General features: G+C 36.6%; 3 protein-coding genes across 5 annotated transcripts in view; 2 read left to right on the plus strand and 1 right to left on the minus strand.

The window, feature by feature from the left end:
- The window catches only part of LOC113678097 (uncharacterized), a 181,809-nt gene that overhangs the window by 22,676 nt on the left and 138,853 nt on the right, over positions 1-20,280 (minus strand). The window lies entirely within an intron of this gene.
- LOC149051360 (adhesion G protein-coupled receptor L1-like) overlaps positions 1,990-20,280 on the plus strand; it is a 110,366-nt gene continuing 92,075 nt past the window's right edge. Inside the window, exon 1 of the mRNA XM_089184031.1 lies at positions 1,990-1,997. The gene's annotated coding sequence lies outside the window, so the exon portion shown is untranslated. The remainder of the gene's footprint in view (positions 1,998-20,280) is intronic.
- Positions 5,889-18,804, plus strand: LOC149051361 (adhesion G protein-coupled receptor E3-like). Its single transcript, XM_089184062.1, has 19 exons — positions 5,889-6,365; positions 8,644-9,045; positions 11,392-11,603; positions 11,700-11,759; positions 12,024-12,222; positions 12,985-13,092; positions 13,334-13,421; positions 13,669-13,759; positions 13,826-13,875; positions 14,153-14,270; positions 14,362-14,465; positions 14,831-14,933; positions 15,042-15,192; positions 15,308-15,389; positions 15,545-15,611; positions 16,288-16,376; positions 16,550-16,670; positions 16,925-16,966; positions 17,076-18,804. The coding sequence occupies exons 1-19, from the start codon at positions 6,293-6,295 to the stop codon at positions 17,193-17,195; spliced, it is 2,280 nt and encodes a 759-aa protein (XP_089040188.1). The 5' UTR covers positions 5,889-6,292; the 3' UTR covers positions 17,196-18,804.

The following is a 20,280-nucleotide window of genomic DNA, read 5'->3' on the forward strand; positions in this document are numbered from 1 at the left end:
CTAATAATTTCAATTGTAAAGAAATACCTCACCTTTTAACTTTCTGAGCTTCTTCTACTGAAGGTTTAGGTTAGTCACAAATGGTTTTTAGGCCGCGCGTCAACCCATTTAATGACATACTTGCTACCAAAATTTATTTAAAAACCAAATTTTTGGCTAGCAACCAAAGTGATTTGAGAGAGAGAAATTGAGGATCAACAAGTTGTTAATCGGCTTGATTTTCTGTCAAATAATTTGCTTAAATATACTGCCCAGCTGGCAAAACGAAAAATAGCAACAAAGTTAGGCATTTAGTGCGGGGCTTGCCCAAGCGATACCGTAACAGTGGGCAGAGATAGGAAAATCCGGATCGCACTTATGGCCAGTAAGATTACAGGATTCGTTACTGCGCCCTCTGAGAAAGACAAAAAATAAATACAGTTCTTTCGAGAAACGCTGTCGGAAGAAAGCATGTCGGAAGTGCAAGGGATAACCCCGAAAAGTATTGCGGGTAGCTTTTATGTCATGGTTAGACTTGACCTCAGGATTTTAGGGAAAGTTAAGAAAATGTTAATTTAAGGACGAGGCATCATGGGTTTGATTAACCTATTTTATTTAAAACACTGAATTTAAATTCGAAACTGTATGAAAACGAAAAAAAGAACAAACTAACACTAATTAATTTATCCTTACTTTTTATGTCCGTATTAATTACCGTTACCCAGATAATCTTTTAAGATTGTCGCGTGCACTTTAAATTTTTGCTCTTTTTTCCGACAAACTTTCCGGTAATAACTTTATAAGGTTAACTGTGTATCTCCAGTTGGACATTTATGATAACTTGCATTCACATTTAATTTACGTTTTTTCTAAGTCTGTTCAGGTGGGAGAGGAAGAAAGAAGTGTTGGGGCGGGGGAGGGGGAGGTGCAGCTCAACGAGGAACTAATTGATATTATAAAATAATTCAAATAGTATGCGCGCTCTGATTGGCCATAAAACCATTTTACATAAGCGTACGTAAACACGGTTTTCGTTCCTCTTTCATTAGTTATTTTATAAAAGAAATTTAAAATGGTTTCCGTGTTTACATAGCCTGATGTAAACACGCGGGAGGTTGGGAGAACACGAGATAAGCGTAGGAAACCACGACGCGAAGCGGAGTGGTTTCCAGCTTATCGACATCAGGCTATGTAAACACAGAAACCATTTTACATTTCTTCATTCAAAAACTCAACTACCAAAATTACATAAATTCTCGAACTTTAACTACATAGTATGAGCAAAAAGATTCTTCCCCTTCCTTGTTTATGTTTTCTTACTGTTTCACATTGATTTACCAAGACATGTTTTTCGCGCACAAATAACTCATAAAAAAAACATTGAACAAGGTGAAAGGGGCAGTAAGAGAAGTAGATTGAAATTTTTCATTCAGTTTAGACACTTAAGTTTGCGATTTCTTTCGCACTTTGTCAGATAATCAAAGCTCCCCGGTTGGGATCTCTATTCCCTGTAAATTACTCTTCATCCCACGCTTGTTATTAAACTAGTAACGTCTCTGGCAAGGATCCTCTCCAGCTTTGGTTATTCGATAATCATATCTAAATAATCAATTTATTCCAATTGTATTCTTTAGCTCAACACCTTGATACTCGTACGAGTCATAAAGGAGATGATCAATTTGTTGCAGCCAACTGGGGAAGACAACCATTTTCAGCAAATACGGTAAGATTCACAACATAAAACTAAAACAAAATAGTGGAAGAGGCAGTCATGTCCTCCTGTGAGGCTCTATTCGCCTAACTTCCTCATTCCTTAATCAGTAAGGCATTACGATATCTGAAAATGAAAATTCACTGTCAAAGGAAAATAAATGAATGTTTTCTTTTAACTCCTAGAATGGGGCATCAAAACATGCGCAGGGATGATTCCCCTGCTGGGTGTCGCGTGGCTATTCGGTCTCCTCTCGCCTGTACATAAAGCTTTCGCTTACATCTTCACCATACGTAACTCTTCTCAGGTCAGTGTTCGATGGTAGCTCTCAAAATTATTCAATCTCTATCATTATTTTACTTTCTAACCAAGTAAAACACCATTACGATGGTCACATGATATTTTTTTGGAAATTTAAAACAAAAATGCTGTTAACTATGCAAGAGAAGACAGACTTCTTTTTCAATTATATGATAGGCAATTTTCCTTCCCTCTTGGAAATCTTAATAGGTACTTTGTCTAATTTGTTCGCATATTGTAAAAATTAATGATCTTGAAATCATGTTTATGCTGCAGGGTTTCCTGATTTTCGCTCTACACTGCATGCGAAACACTCAGGTAAGAAAAAAAATCAAACTAATTTTTAACTCCATATCATCAAGTTTTAGTGTTTCGATAGATATCTGAGTACTTGTGCTAAGAACCGTGTTTCGCGTCGCTCGTCTATCTGCAGATCAGAGAGCGTTTCACAAGAAAGATGAACATCGTTTTTCGATCTTCTATAAAGAACAACTATACAAGGAAGAGCTCACAAGTCAATCCAAGTGAGGTTGGGGATGTATGGGCAGTTAAATTGCAGTCTTGTGCTCAGTTTTAATCGAAATCGCACCTAACTTAAATAACTGGATCCAGCAAACCGGAAATGACAGCCAATTACTTATTGCAATCACTTAGTTAACAGCAATAAGTCGGTTACGATCGATCTGACTTGCGGTCTTTCTTTCCGTTATTGTTTAAGCGCTCAACTGGCCGTAATTGTACTCTATTTTCTTTACTGGATCTTTTTCTGGATCAGTTACATGTAGCCATTATTTTTCGCATTCCTAAAATGAGGAGTATCGTTTTAAATCGAAAACACATCGATTAATTTGGAATTGAATTGGCGCAATGTTAGCCTTAAATGGCATAAACCAAGAGATTATAAACTATTCGGCACACATTATTAAACAACGATTAAAGAACTTTTACACAGAGTATACAATTTAAAGGAAAAAGCTTAGCGATAGAAACGCAGAATATTTCGATAGGCCTGGTTTTCAAATATCATTACAGTGAAACTTAGCATTGCAGAGGAATTTCAATGAGGGAGAGAAGAAGTCCATTATGTAGATGTGCTTAACAGTTTATAATAATCTAATTTGCGTCATACCCATTTATAAATAAAGGTGGTGACGAAGCGTGCGATTAAGACGGAAGAAGTTAAAATAAGAATTATTCTGAAGTAAACAAGCACTTTCCTCTCTACACTGCTCAAATACGATAGGTCAAAACGCTTCAAGCTTCGATCGACCTAATATATCGCAGCTAAGACGAGCGAATATTTCAGAATAAATAATAAATTATTCCATGAGCGTGGAGAGATACTGGGAGAGTAGAATGTCTCGCCCACAGAGCACATCACTATGACCCAAGAACGTCTCGCACTAAGAGCTTCTGACTCACCGCTCGCTCTAAATTGTTGGAATTCAAACATTTGGACACAAAAATGATGGTCTGCATCACGCTTTTCTAGGGGGAGAGTTGTTTTGTAGGCTGAACACTTAACTTTGGCCGTTAGCCACAATTGTTTTAAAGGCATACGAAGTAATTAGCATATCATAGGCGAGATGAATAAATAACAATAATTTCTATTTATACATAACGAGCAGATGGCATACTAGCTTAAGCTGCCCGTTGATAAAACAGAATTTTGTTTAAGCCAACTTTCATTTAACAGAGCCCATAAAGAAATTCCCGTTTTTACCATCAAATATTTTTTAGCTGCTTCTTCTACATCACTTGAACTACAAAAAATATTTTAATGCTGTGAAGTTTTCCGATTGTATTAGAAAAACAATGCTCCACATCAGGTGCAAGTGGCGTTTTGTCCATTGGTCCGTCTATGACAGAAAAAAATGCCATGAACGTGTGTTCAGAGATAATGATTTGCATTAAAGTCTAACTCGTACGAAAGGCTTTTGATGAGGATGCCTCAAATCCGCAACTCTCACGCGGTGTGAATCAAATATAAGTGAATCCTGCAAAATGTTCAAAACACCGGTAATATGTTGTATGCTGGGTGAGTACGACCCTAGTTATTCCTGTTTGTTCTGCAGTAGCTATGAAACCGTCAAAATTTACTTTTATTTGTAAAATATTTATTTCGATATTTACCTTACGGAACTTTAATAACGAAACGTACCAAACTCTTAACATGTCCTCTCTAGTTATTGTCTAATTATTAAAGTTAATTATCATCATTATCGTTATTATTAGTTTCTCGATATTTTCTCTTTCCTTACAATAGAAAATAATTGAATAATAATCACCCGTAATGACACATTCGTATAAATTGTACGCTTGGTTAATACCACCTTAATTATATCTTGACTTTCCATTTGTGACACATTTATATCCATTTTGGAACGTCCTGTGAAATTCAGCCAAACCAAACAGAAAAAAATGTCAGGTGGCAGATATTTGGCACTGTTAATTAAAACAAAACAAAACAGACTTTAAAGATTTCCGCATTAAACTTTCAATTCTTAATCAGAAATGGATCTCTTATAAACTGGATTCCTGAAGCCTTTTAGATTCCATATAGTGCAAAGTAGGTTTCCTTAGAGCGTTCGGATGAGGCGTTAATCATATATCGCGGTATCCAAATTTTTAGAACTTTCAAATTATTGTTCTATTAGTAACACTCAGAGTAGATGACTGCTTACTGCTCGCCAAGTTGGACGTCATGGTTAATTAAAACATATTTCTCTTCTAAATCATTCTTCTTTTATGCCCGAAAGCAAACTTTATACTCAACCCATTTCTCTTCTTTTAAAAAAAAATTTATGGGCTCTGGAAGTTCCGCAGGTTCCGCTGTCTGCTGATCCATAGTTTTGTAACTCCCAAGAATATGGAAAAATTCTCACAAAATTTTGGAGACCAACCCTTCAAGATTCAAATTGTGCAGAAGTTTTATTTGAGTGCTCAGATTTGATACCCGATTCATTCGCTTAAAATACGAGCTCAAACGAAACATTTTTTTTCTCTGGATAGCACAAATAGCCCGTTTATCGTATCCTTAAAAATGTTTCAACGTGTGACAAGTTTATTTTTATTTTATTTAATGGATTCGTACAAGTACAAGTACTATAACAATGGACATAAGTCCCCTACTTGGTTAATACACCCACACCCACCACCCATCCCACTCTAGGGGAGGACATCCACCACACAGTAATCTCGTGCGTGAGAAATTAACGTCTCCTACCCCAGCCCTGCAGGAGACGGGGCTTACGGTTTTACGTCCTATCCGAGAAGACGAATAGGACGTAAAATAGGTAGGATGATAGAATGTTCAGCTAGGTTGATAGGTAGGACGATAGGATGTTCAGCTAGGTTGTGAATTGCGGAGATGCTGTATTTTTTTTTATAATTTCTCCGTCAGCTCCCTTGGAAGGTAATAAAATTCATGAATAGATGTTAGAGGGCATGTAGCAAATAAAATGCATTAGTACTCGTCTTACTCGAAATCTAATAAACTTTTTCATTGTTTCAAATGTTACACTTGAGATTACCATCAATTTATTTGTCTATTTTCTCTTCTACAGTCATCCTTCGTTTGTTGATGAAATTGCCAGGGACAGGTGAGGCAGCTTCATTCCAATTTATTATTTATGTTCCTTAAAATGGACGGGAAAAAAAGATAATACCTGACTAAGTATCATATTAATTAGTTATAGACTTCCTTTTAAAACTATATTGGGTTGCGATTCAAAACCTGAGTGGAAAAGCAAAACAAAAAGTCAAAGAATAACGGTGCTATTACCCTGATCTCTCCAAGATCCACTTTTAAAACCTAGCCTAAATCTAATATTTGCTTAAGCGATGTAGAGAGTTTTGATGCCCACTGTTTGTTATTAAAATTAATGATATAAAAAATACTTTCTCGTCTTTATCATTATCGCTTTCACTATTGTTATCATAGTATACATTTTTTCGTTTATTTATTTATTCATTTACTTTCTTCTCATAGAGTGCCAACCAACCTGTTTCAAAAACTCCTCTTACATATTTTCGAAATGCAAAATTTACAGGTTTCCTAACAATGAAGTCTGCTCCATCTTGGGAGGTTATTTAGTCTCCATCGAGACTGAGGAAGAATGGAAGTTTATCAATTATGAGATTCAAAAGCGTGGTACTTGGAATACTTCGACTACTAATGCGTCGCTCATTGGTTTGGAGAAGAAAGACGGGGTTTGGATATGGAAGAGTGGAGAACAGCTGAATATTTCGAAATGGCGAGATTCTGAGCCAAATGTGGACGACGAAAGGGCGGAAATATCCATGAATGGAAGCCTCTTTAATGGTATCTCTCGGAATGATAAAGGAGATGCCTACATTTGCGAGATGCCCGGAGGTAAGATCACATTTCAACCATAAAGCATATAATGTGCTGAAACATTAGCAGTCTTGCACGTATGTCATGAAAATTGCTCTTGCTTCTTAAAAGTAAAAAAGATTGTTCACAGAACATACTCAGCCCACCTAACTTGTACGTGTGAGCGATGAATGAACTTTTAGGCGCGCATAAGTAGTTGAACATGCTGCTCGTGAAATTTTCGGTGTATGCTTGTTGTTTTGAACATAACACATCGAAGTACTTTTATTCTTGTGTGTCCGGGTGTGTGTTTCTTGTACAAGTCAGTGATCAATATGATATTCACCGGCTGGAAGGTCTGTATTGGGTGACACTGTGCCCAAGGTCTTGAGCACCGGTAGTTCAGATAAATTGCAAAGTTTTTCCCAATACGTACCGACCTAGGCTGGTGAATAACAGTTTTTTTTTCCTTTGAAATTAACGAAATGTTTTCCTTAAGAGCCCTAATGAGTTAGGGCTGTAAGTGCGGCAAGACCTTCCTTGATCTGAACAAATTTTGAGCGAGTATAAATGGTGGTTGAAACAGATTGAGGTAATGTAAATTAAAAAGAGGCCTCACCGAAATATTTTTATTTGGGTAACGAAAAAGGTAATTTAAGAGGCCTCCAAACAAACTTTGAAACATTTTTTAACAAGTATCTGTCACAATTTGACACCTATCAATTAGAGAGCGCGGAAGAAAAAAGCGCATGCACCCTTTAAAACGAATCAACAACCACAACGGCGCTGGTTTGGCAAATAAACTGAACTGGATAATAATTTTAAGTAAATTTAAATCTATGTTTTGAATTTGTGGGAGTTTTCTTGTGGAACTGGTCTTTCATGAAAAGGGGAATTTTAAAGTAGCTTTTTCTCGTTGAATTCTTTTGTTTACTGTTGCAAAATTTTCGGTACCAATGTCCACTTTGAACGGACTTGCAAAGACTCACCGAAAGCGTATTTGAAGTACAGAAGACCTCGCTCACTGTTCTCCGAGGAACAAATTATTTGAGAGAATTCAGATACATAATGAATAAAATTACCATTAATGAATTCAATTGAAAAGAACTACCTCTCGTTTTAGCTTTCTGGTAAGGTTTAGGTTAATTACAAGCGGGTTTTAGGCCGCGCGTTAACTCATCTAATGACATATTTGCTACCAATATTCATCTCAAAGCCAATTCTTTTTACAGGCAAACAAAGTGATCTAAGAGATAGAAACAAAGAATTAATGTTATCAATCGGCTTGATTTGCTCCACAACGATTTGCTTAAACATATTGTCCAGCCGGCAAAACGAAATAAATTTATGAAAAATGGCAACAAAGCTTGAGATGTAATCGGCGGCTCGCTCAAGCGATACCGTGCCCGTGGGCAGAGATAGGAAAACCCGCACTGAATTACCAATAAGATTCCAGGATCCGTTACCGTGCCCTCTGAGAAAAACAAATAATAAATGCAGTTCTTTTGAGAAAGGTTATCGGAAAAAGCGTGTCAGAATTGTAAGCGATAACCTGAAAGGTATTGCTGGTAGCTTTTAAGTCATGGTTAGACTTGACCTCAGGAATTCAGGCAAATCTAGGAAATGTCACCTTAAGGAGGAGGCATCACGGGTTTGAACAACCTATTTTAATTGCAAGACTGACTTTAAATTCTAAACTGCTCTAACCCTAATTAATTTACCTTTAATTTCCATGTCCCTATTGATTATTGTTCCCCAGATAATCTTTTGAGATTGTCGCGTGCACTTTAAAGTTTTGCTCTTTGCCCGTAACAACTGTATACGGTTAAATGCGTATCTCCAGTTGCACATTTATGGGAACCTGCATTCACATTTAATTTTACGTTTTTTAAGTCTGATAAGATAGAGGAGGAAGAGTAGGGGGCGGAGTGGGAGAGGTGTCAGCTCAACGAGGAACTAATTAATATTCAAAAGCTCGACTACCAAAATTACATGAATTCACAAATAACCTTATAATCATAATCTTAGCTGAAGTGAAGTTAACTAATCCACAAAAGCAGGCCAGGGTGGCGGACGCCGTAGTGAAGAAAGATGTATAGTATTGATTGACACTGATCAAACAAATGCATATGATGTAAAAAAAGAAAAAAAAAGGAATTAATTGGGGAATGAGTCCCGTTTTCTGTCTCATTCATTTTTTCCTTTGTTGTGATTGTGATTATAATCTTTTCATGTTATCAATGCTATTATAATCATCACTTTGGGTATCACCATTAGGATAATTGGTATTTTTGTTTTCATCTTCATCATCATGTAGAATGCCCAAATATAACTTTCAAAAACTCTTGGTACATAATTTCGGTGGATGGAGAGCCCTGGTACTGGGGCAGACACACTTGCTCAAGTCTAGGAGGGGACCTAGTTTCCTTTGAAACCCAAGAAGAATGGAGTTTAATTAATGACGAAATTCAAAGGCGAAATACTACGAACAATGAAAATAAATGGAGAATTGGTTTAAGAAAAAGGGCCAGGAATTGGACCTGGGTGAGTGGAAGACCGCTGACTATTTCCAAATGGGGACAAGGGGAGCCAAGTGGTGAACACGACGCCGCTTTCATGTACAAGAGGTTCCGTAATGGTGAACGGGGCGTGTTTGGAAGCCATAATAATGAAAATAATTGGAAAAAACCGCACGCTTATATTTGTGAGATCCCCAAGGGTGAGTTGATATGTTGTTGTTGTTGTTTTTATTTTTTTATGTTATTTTGAGTAAACTCAAAGGCACTAGAAGCGCTTAAGGGCAATATAAAACATTACGAGATAAGCTGCAGAAATTACAGATTAGAGCAGCCCGTGTTTTGTCATTTTCCAGCTATGATGCCGATGCAACTAAGCTACTTGAATTTTTAAGTTGGAAAAATCTGACAAGCCAGCAGGAAATTCATAGAGTTACCATGGTTTTCAAATGTCTGCACGGGCTAGCTCCTGAATATCTTAATTCTAAGTTTAAATGGCGTAACTCTGCTTATGACCTCAGGGACTCTGAAAATAAACTCAATGTTCCTCTACCTCGCACTAACTATTATCGAAAAAGCTTTAGCTATAGTGGAGCCACATTATGGAATAGTCTTCCATGTGATATAAGGAACACAGAGTCTCTGGGGTTATTTAAACGCAAGATCAATGCCACTCTATAACGCACGGCATTCACGGAAAACAGCTTTTAAATATTAGTTAGTGTTTTAATTTTTAAATAGTTTTAGTTAATGTAACTGCTGATGAATTGTTTCGTGCTTAAATAAAGATTATACTACTATTTGCTAACGTTTGTGGTATTCTCGAGAGAAATTATAAAAACCCTCACACAGTCAAAATCAAGTTTACGCTTACCTTTGCGTAAATTAAAATATGTTTGAAACAATCTCAGTGAACGTTTTCACGATATGCATGTCTAACTTTAACCTTGTGAACAGGGGAAAGTTACAGATGGTTCTGTTACAATCACTTTTACGAATGACAACAGTTATGAAACTGATGGTGAATACCAATTGCAAAGAATTATCAGTTCAATTGCTTTGTTAGATGATAGCGCGTGATGATGTGAAGAGCGTTATCTTTTTGTGAAGAGTTTATGACTCATGTCGGTTAAGAACCATGTCAATTATCGTTTTCTAAAACAAATACAACAGACTTCCAGACTTATTTGTTCTTCGCATGAGGGAATCAGTTTTAAGTTTACTGGATTCTATTTAATATCTGATCGTTTGAACTGTAAAGTTGTAGGGGCTAATTTCAATGCAATGCAAAATGTGCAGTGAACATAATAAACTGACCATCGTGCATCTAATCCGAATATGGCGGACATTTCTATCGACTTAGCAACCACTACTCTGTAACGAGGTTGGTAAGGATTGCCTCAGTTCTCATATATCCTCAGAGGGCGTAGATACACTTTCTTGTCTAAAAGATAGTCAATTAAAAATTGGTTCATACATCAGCGTGCGTTCATCGAGATTTATAAAATAATTCAAATACTGCGCGCGCTCTGATTGGCCATAAAACCATTTTACATGAGCGTATGTAAACACGGTTTTCGTTCCTCTTTCATTAGATATTTTATAAAAGAAATGCAGAAAAAAATGTAAAATGGTTTCCGTGTTTACATAGTCTCCCAACCGCCCGCGTGTTTACATCAGGCTATGTAAACACGGAAAGCATTTTACATTTCTTCAATGTAGCACGCGGGAAGTTTGAAGAGCACGAAAGATGCGTAAGAGTTACTCGAGGCGTAGCCGAGAGCAACTCTAGCTTCTTGAGTGGAAAATGTTTTTTCTCGAGGGATTTGCTTGCTGACGTCATGAGCGCGCACGATGGGAATATGAAGCACGCTCGCGCAATTGAATTTGATTAGACAAATTTACTGGCTATGTTATAATACTGAGTTGGAATATAATTGATGTTCTGCGCACCGAAAAGATAAACATAGGCATGCGTAGATGAGATAGGACACTTTGGATTCTTAACGTTTTCAGTCTTGAAACAGGAAAAGAGCATAACTATTCAAGTAACCAGAATTGTGTGGAGAATTCATTATCAGTTGCATCTAGTCCCATGTGATATATTTTCAGTGGTGTTGGATAATGCGCTTCGAATAGGTGATAAAAGGCAGGTTGTTTCCAAAGAAACGACACGTGGAATATTATTCAAGTAAGAAAACGCGGAACAGGATATTGAAATATTGTGTAACAGCTTTTTCAGCTATTAGGGAAAAGTCTACAGAATATGTTTCATTCTCTAGTATTTTGGTGTGTAGTTTTCGAAAAACATCCTACAGCCCTATCTAAGCAATAATCACACAAGACGTCTACCAAAGACGAATAAAATGCTAAAGAAACAATAGGAGCTTTCTGTATAACTAATAAAAAATCGAGTGCGTTTAAGAGTTTTGAAGGTTATTAGCGGCCATTTCGTTACTCCCCTTTCCGCTCGCAGTTTTGCCCTCGCAGTGTAATAGTAAGGCAATTTTTTTGTATGATGTGGTCTTGATTAACATTTTTCTTTCAAGATTCCTCAATATCTTCAGTAACTTCGTCGCCTTTACTATCACCCAGAATAGACCTTGCAACCTCACCATCACCATCAGCATCGCCATCGTCGTCCCTGTCGCCGTCGCCACGACCATCGCCCTCGTCATCGCCATTCCCCTCGCCATCGCCGTCGCCGTCGCCGTCTCAATCGCCATCGCCATCGCCATCGCCATCACCAGTTGAACAGCTAGTATGTTCTCTAAATAGTCATTTACCGTTTTTATGCATGTCGTTTTTCAAGATCTCTTCTTTTTACAAACATGAGAGATAATATTTTTAATTTTAGGCAAAGGAGTATGTATCAAAATTTGGCGGAATAAATATTACCAGAAGGACTTCCCTACAGGTATCTTATTCTATATGACTTAAAGGCTTTTTAACTTTGGTATATGTTTTTAAACGATAAAAAAGTAAATACCTGACCTTTAAGGATAAACCACCATTAAGCCATATGAGGTAAAAATGGTGAAGCTTAAAAAATAATCCAGGCCCCCAAAAGAGTTCTCTGGCCAATGAATACCCTGGACACCATTTGGATCCTTAGTATGAATTGTAAATACAGTATGAGACTGCCTCTTTAATGACCTGGAAATATTTTACGTAATTGTAGGAGGCTGTTGCTGTGTTTGAAGATTTCACCTTAAAAATCAAGAACATCACAAAAGACAAGACAGGCATAGAAGAGGTTAAAACACTGAAAACATCCATCTTTGAGGTGGCAGAGGCCGTCGAGAAATTTGCTCTTAATTACGGCAACCGATACCTGAGAGGAATGAGGCTTTCAGAAAGGATCGTTTCCCCCAAAATGGGTGAGTTTGCGGCCTTCAATCCTGTTTAGTTTCAAAGTCCATTCCTCTGTTACTTACTAACTTGCTAACTGTCCCACTGAGTTGTCTAATTTCCTATGGCATGATGTAAGAACTCAGCTATTAACCCAACTTATCAGAAATGTTATTGTTGGATGTCATCGATTCATCTGTTTTTTTTTTCAATTTGTTTGATACTTTGATTTTTCGCGGTGGAGAAGGAAATTGAACGTTCTCTTAAACAATCAACAAGAGAGAATAGGAATCCTTCAAATTGTGAAACCGTTCTTCTCGATCTGTTTATTGAAACTTTTCTTCAATGATAGATTGGTGAGTAACACTTTACTAACTAAAATTGTCAAATCTTAGAAATACTTTCCGCTTACTTCATACCGTACACTGAGCTCAAAATTGGCCAATCGTCTGCGATGCACATAAATGCAAGATTTTTAACCGTACTCGTAAAAATTTCCTAATGAACTCTATAGTTCTCTAACGAATCGGTTCGAGGAACGAATTGAGTTTTCACAATTTTAGTCCGTGCAGTACTACTCACTTTTTCATTAGTTTTACATTGAAAAAACGTTGTAAAATGGTTGAATTCGTCGAATAGTCGTTGAAGGGCAAATAGGATACAAACAATACACTTCCATCCAATAAGATTATGAAATATTTGTGTACACCGCAAAACGCATGTTTGTGTAGGTGTGCTATTGCAAATTTCACTGTAGGTGCTTTCATTTGTCATTTTTTTCTCTCCGACAGTTTTGGTCATTCAAAAAGCCTATCACTTGAATGCAAGTGGCTTCGACTTTGAGGAACAACAATGGCGAGCGAGAATCGATATCGCTTCTTCAAATTTTGAGGAAAATGGTTCGTATTAACTACTGTGGTAACTTTACAACTTTTAGTATTACCTTGGTTTCTCCGATAGAAATTTCTTTATTGAAATAAAGCTTCATGTAAAGGCGCTTCCTTAGTTTACATAGTCTATCTTCTTCAATGATTCGCCTTCCCTAAAATGTCACATACCTCAGAGCCTGATAAACTTTTCAATATTGTTCTTTTGTTGTTGTTTAAAAACATTTTTTGTTGATTCTTGGGGCGTTTAAAGGATCAATGGTAGTTGCGTTTGTGTACAAGGATCTGCATGACCTACTTCTGACAGATCAAGCCATAAAAAGTGAAACAGACAACCAAAGGTGACGTTATTTTCATATTACTCCATGTCGTTTACCTCTAAAAACATATAACTCGGAAACACATAAGATCTAAGTTCAACTAAACTGAACTGACACACTTTCCAAAAACCCTAACTAGGGTTGGAAGACTCCCTGCTTGTCTCTGACCATTCCACCTTCATGAAAAATTAGCTAATTGAATCTACCAAAAAAACTGTAATGTTGCTTCCGTGGTTCTGGTCCATTTTTAAATACAATTTCTTCATAGGTATATCAACTCCAGGATAATGGCCGTAACTATGGACCCCAAGCCAGAGAAATTGCGAGAAAATGTCATCCTAAACTTCAAAAACCTAAAGGTAACATGAAAATTAGCTGCTATACGTTGTTTTGATTTATTCTGACAAGATAAAATCTATTTTCAGGTCTTGACAGCAGAGAAGCGCTGTATGTTTTGGAGTAGCCGCAGCAAAAGGTAAAAAACTACAATATATTATTGCATAGTATTTATTCCTTCTTAAATTAAATTGAGTATGTAGGAGAATGAATGAACTTTCTCAGATGTTTTTGCGCAGATTAACACTTTCCTGGAAGCCAACATGTTGTCGTTTTTAGAGAATGGAAGTCTGATTGAAATGTTCTCGCAAATATGACTACAATGGAAGAAAATCTTGGCGCAAAATTCTCAAACATCACCTTTTACCCAAACGATGAGTAATTTTTTAACTTTACTCTTTTTTCATGTGTGACAGCTTTTCAGAGGAAGGTTGTCATGTAGTTACATCAAAAAGTAACTCAGAAGAAACAGTTTGCAGTTGCAATCATTTGACGCATTTTGCCGTCTTACTGGACTACGACGGTAGCACAAAGGTAATAAAGTTATTTTTGCCTTACCTAATAGTTTTATGGGCTCAATGAACTAACTCAATGTTGTCCTTCAATTTTCCTTTTCTTGACACAGCTCACTGAGGAGGACGAAAGAATTCTGAAAATTATCACCTACGTGGGACTGAGCCTGTCCATAATCGGGATACTTTTAACATTAATACTTTATTCTTTCCTCACGTAAGCAATGCACTCGATTAATAATGAGGTAGATTCTTAACTCCCCTCAACAAGGCTGGTGATAAAAGAGATCTCAATGCCAGTCTCCATGCAAACAAGAACAGTCATGTCGGATAATTCACAAACTCAAGCTACATTTCATGCCCCATCACGAACTTTTGAACAACTAATGGTTTCACTTTTTACGAATTTTTTAGGCTTTAGACATTTTATTCGCAATATTTTCTTTTTTTGTCCTCTCTGGAGCTATTTACTGACTTTCTTCTTTCCTTCGCTGTCAAGATTTAGTTAATTTTTTTGCCATTTTTTCCTGTGTGTTGTTGCTTTTGTCTCATTCATTCTTCTTGTTTTTAATATTTTACCAGAGATGTTCGTAAACCTCTCTCTCAAATTCGACTGAGTGTTTCTATTTCCCTTGGAGCTGGACAGATCATCTTCCTCGCTGGAATAAACGCCACAGAAAACAAAGTCAGTAGCCTCTCCTTCTATCCATAGAATGAGTTTACTCTTTGCACCGTAATTATCTTGTCGAAAGGAGCACGTTAAGAATTATACGAAAACTCGTCCTTTCCACAGGCTGCCTGTGTTACAATAGCAGCTCTGATGCAGTATTTCTTTATGGCCGCTTTCTGTTGGATGCTGATCGAGGGAATTTATCTCTACTTCTTCGTCGTGAAAGTTTACAACATTAACACCAAAATGTACATGTATCACGTCATCTCGTGGGGTAAGTTTATTATTTTAAAACATGCACTGTTAACTGTAACCATGCTTTCGGATCGCCAAATCTGGTGTTTTCATGCAGTAAAATGTTTTGATTTCCTTTCTTTCTTTATGGGTAGGTCTTCCAGTGATCATGGTGGCCATTTCACTTGGCATCGCTGCTGGAAAAGAAGGGTTACAAAGCTACACGAGTGATAAATAGTGAGAAAAAAATTCAAGGGTTTCTTCTTGCTCTTCTCCTTTTAATTCGTTGCATTTAATTCTTTGTTTTGTTTTTGGATATAGTTTGAAATAGGTATCATTTTATTTTCTGACAATTTGTGTTTCTTTCTTGTGTTTCACTTCCTCGAGTTTAGTTGCTGGATTTCCTCAACCAACAACCTGATCTGGATATTCGTCGCCTTTGTGGCTTTTATTGAAGTTGTGAGTTAATGATTAGTGTTAGTGATTGTGATCGGTATACCTGGACTAATTGCTGCTAAAGATTTTTCCTCTGCTCTTTAAAACGAGTTAAATATCTATGATATGACCCAAGACAATATATATCATTTTCTTTTCCCTATTTACTCACAAAAAGCTTTGAACGTAGCCGCTGTTTGCGGGGATGCTGGTCAATTTTAACCTACTGATGGTCTTCAATAGCGAGAAAAACCTGTGGAGACAATGTTCTCACAGGCATAAGATAGCTTCATAAATTCTCCAACTTTTACTACACAGTATGAAAAAAAAACTTCTCCCCCTTCCTTCAACACAAAAATAACTCGTGAGAAAAAAAATAAATAAATAACACAAAAAAAAATTAAAAATGTGAAAGGAGCAGGAAGAGTAGGATATATTTATGTAATTTCTATAATTTAACATAAGGCTTTACTTGGCGTGGTTCTTTCAGTTTAGACACTTTAGTGCGCGATTTCTTTTGCTCATTGGCAGAGGATCGAAGCTCCTAATCTTGGTCCCCCAGTTGGGGGATCTATTCCCTGTAAATTACTCTTCATCCCACGCTTGTTACCGAATTAATAACTTCCTTGGCAAAAATCCTCCCCTGCTTTGGCTATTCGACATCCATATCTAAATAATCACCTTTTCTTGTATACTTTAGCTCAACATTTTGATACTCCTACGTGTAATAAGGGAGATGACCAATCTGTTGCAGCCAACAGGGGCAGACCACCATTTTCAGCAAATACGGTGAGAATCACATCATAAAACTAAAACCAAATAGTGGAAGAGATTGCCATGCCCCCCTGTGGAGCCATATTTGCCTAGCCTCCTTATTCCGTAATCAGTAAGGCATCACAATTTTTAACAATGAAAATTCATTGTCAGAGGAAAGTAAAAGAATGTTTTTTTCTAACTCCTAGTCTTGGCATCAAAACATGCGTGGTGATGATTCCCCAGCTGGGTGTCACGTGGCTATTCGGTCTCCTCTCGCCTGTACATAAAGCTTTCGCTTACGTCTTCACCATACTTAACTCTACTCAGGTCAGTATTCGATGGTAACTGTAAAAAGACATTAATCTCTTTCTGACCAACTGAGACACCATTAGGATGGTCAGATTACATTTCTTTGGAATTTTTAAAACAAAAAGGTGTCAACTATGGAAGAGAAGGCAGACTTCTTTTTCAATTAAAAAATGTGCAATTTTCCTTCCTTCTTGGAAATCTTAATAGATATTTGACTAATTTGTTTGCATATTGTAAAAATTAATGATCTTGAAATCATTTTTATGCTGCAGGGTTTCCTGATTTTCGCTCTACACTGTATGCGAAACACTCAGGTAAGAAAAAACATTGAACTGATTATTAACTTTATATCATCAAGTTCTAGTGTTTCAATAAATATTCGAGTGCTAAGAACCATATTTCGTGTTGCTCGTCTATCTGCAGATCAGAGAGCGATTCAAAAGAAAGATGAACATCGTTTTTCCATCTTCTATAAAGGACAACTCCACAAGGAAGAGCCCACAGGTCAATCCAAATGAGGTTGGGAATGTATGGGCAATTTAATTGCAGTCATGTGCTGAATTTAAATCGAAATTGTACTTAAGTTAAATAATTTGATTCAGCCAATCGGAAATAACAACCAAATACTTAGAACAATCACTTAGTTAACAGCAATAAGTCGCTTACGATCGGTCTGAGTTACGATCTGCAGGTAAAAAGAGGTCTGTGTCTGCATTATTGTTAAGCTTTCAACTTGATGTCTTTGTAACCTATCATTTTTATGATAATAAGTTTATTTTCTAGACGATCGTATATTTGCAGGCAAGAATCATCGAAATAAACCAATCTATAAATTTAAATTCCTAATAGCTCCGTATGCTGATGACTGCTTTGTTTCACTTACTTAGTTTATAAACTTCTTAACAAACACTGTTATTACTTTTAACTATAAGCTATGGATAGTCACTGAAATTATCAGTTTCTAGAAATTTCTAGAATACGTAGTCATGTTGACATGCACACTAAGGAACTTTCTGCAAATTTTTATTAGGATGCGTAGCTATGGTGTAACACCACCAAAATGGTTTTTGTAAGCTTCTGGAATTATCTGGAACACTTTGTACAAAAGAACTCAATCGTGTAGCAGGAGTAGTTGTTGTTGTCGGGAGTGACTGATTTTTCAGAGAGTTATAACGAAAGAGAGCTACTGTGGAAGATTGTTAATTTCGAGGAACTTGGGAGACAACTGTGAGATTGTGTCAGTGGTGAGCTAAGATGTAATTTGTAGTGGGCTTAAATAAGTTTATTTGGCATAAAAGTGTACTTCCTTTAAGAGTCGCTCCTTAGTAAGAATATTAAAGTTGTTTAATAGTGTTCTTTCTGTTGGTTAAATTGTACCGTAACAAAAAAATGCCCATAGTAGTAGCAGCTAAAGTTGACGTTCAAAGCCATATCATGGTTCAACCAGGAAAATGACACCGACATTACACTTTCAAATAAACAAATAACTTTTAACGACATCCCCCGTTTAACTCACCTAACCGATTTCCCAAGACACAGACTACACCTTTTCATTATTATTTTAATTATTCTAATCAAATCTATTTAATCTAATTAATGTAATTATTCATTTACCCTTGAAAATGTTTCGACAAGAAACCAAACATGCAGGAATTTAAAGAAGCTCATCCCTAATTCACAGATTTTCCCGCCAAGCCTTTTTTTTCTGATTTAACCAGCCAATTTAAACAGACACACTAAATCAAAGCCCAAAATCTTATCTTTTCTTTCTACCAACACTGTCTCTAAATTTACTTTGTAGCGTTCGTAGAAGGTAATTAAGGTGCCGTTTCGTAAAGTACTTAAATAATTATAGGTAGGCAAGTGAGCTTAATTAGGGAATTGCGAGTTTTGTATTGTAATGTATTGTAAGTCATGTTCTGTTTAGTAACGTTATGTAAGTAACATGACGCTGTAAGTGACTGTTACTAAGTGACTGTTAGTATAAGTAAGAAATAAGTAAAAGTGACCAATCCAATAAGTACAGTAATGTAATAAGTAGAGCGATGTTGAGTAATGTAAGTAGAGTAATGTAATGTAAATTTAGTTTTGTACAAATGTTTCTTCAATAAATGTCTATTAAATTAAAAAAAAATTAAAAAAATTAAGTTGACATTCAAAGTTGTTGTTAATGAACAAATAGATGAATACGCAAATGGTTGAATAAATAAACAGCTAATTTAAAAGGACAGAAAAACTCTTATGATAGGATCGTTTTTGATCAGTTATATTTGCCAGGTTTTTTTCTTTTTTCTCTTTTTTTCGCATCCCTAAGATCAGAAGTAGCATTTTGAATCGAGAATGCATCGAATAATTTGGAATTCAATAGGGGCGATGCTAGTCGGAAATGGCATTAACCAAGAGATTATAATCTCTTGCGCAAAATTCATTGAACAGCGATTCAGGAACTTTTACACAGAGTGGACAATTTAAAGGAAAAAAGCTCAGCGATAAAAATGCGGAATATTTCTAAGGGCATGGCTTTCAAATATCACTACAGCGGAGAGACTAGAATTGAAGAGGAATTTCAAACAGAGAAAGAAGGAGTTGATCATGTAGATGTGCCTAACTCGGTTTACAACAGGCTGAACTACGTCGCACCTATTTATAAATCAGGATGGATGAAGAAGCGTACGATTTAGGCGGAAGAAGTGATATGTCAAAACGTTTCAAGCTTCGATTGGCTAAGTTTATTGCAGCTAAGACTACTTCATATTTTGACCCCACCGCTCCTTCTAAAAATGTTGCAATTCAAACATCTGGAGATAAAAGTAATGGTCTGCATGACGCTTTTGCATGGGAGAGTTGTTTTGTAGGCTGAACGCTAAATTATGGCCGTCGGCCTCAGTTGGTTTTTTGATCAATTAGCGATCAACTTTACGTAAACTCACATCGAATTCACGGTCTAAGAAAACCGAGAAGGAATCCTTTGACTTGGAGTTCGCCGTGATGTAAAAATAATAATACATGTTATTAACCCATGAGTGAGTTAGCCCATCAAAATTGAAGGCCTACGAAATAGTTACACCCACCAACTGAAACGGCATACGAACAGATGGCACGCTAACTGTAGCTGCCGCTTGATAAAACAGAATTTGATTTAAGAAAACTTTCATTTAGCGGAGCTGATAGAGAAATAACTATTCTTAACATCAATTATTTTTGAGCTGCTTAATTATAAAATTGGAATTAATACCGTGAAGTTCCGACTATATTAAGAAAAACAATGCTTCACATCTGGTGCAAGCTGCTTTTTATCTATTGCTCCGTCTTTGACTGGAAAAAAAATGGAGGCAAACGTCATGAACAAGCTATGAGAGATCATAATTTGCATTAAATTCTAACTGGTGCAAAAGGGTTTTATAAGGATGCCGTATTTCCGTAACTCTCAAGCTGGGAGAATCACATATTAGTGTAACGATACCTTTTAACAGCAACCTTTGTATATCTTGGCCATGATGAAGTGGATGATGAATGGAACTGAATCCGGCAAAATTTTCAAAACTCTATTAACGTGTTGTGAGCTGGGTAAGTACGACGCTAGTTATTCCTGTTTGTTGTGCGGTAGCTATCAAATTCCGTGATGAGT

This window comes from Pocillopora damicornis, chromosome 1, assembly GCF_964200805.1.
Source record: "Pocillopora damicornis chromosome 1, jaPocDami1.2, whole genome shotgun sequence".
NCBI classification, from domain to species: domain Eukaryota; kingdom Metazoa; phylum Cnidaria; class Anthozoa; order Scleractinia; family Pocilloporidae; genus Pocillopora; species Pocillopora damicornis.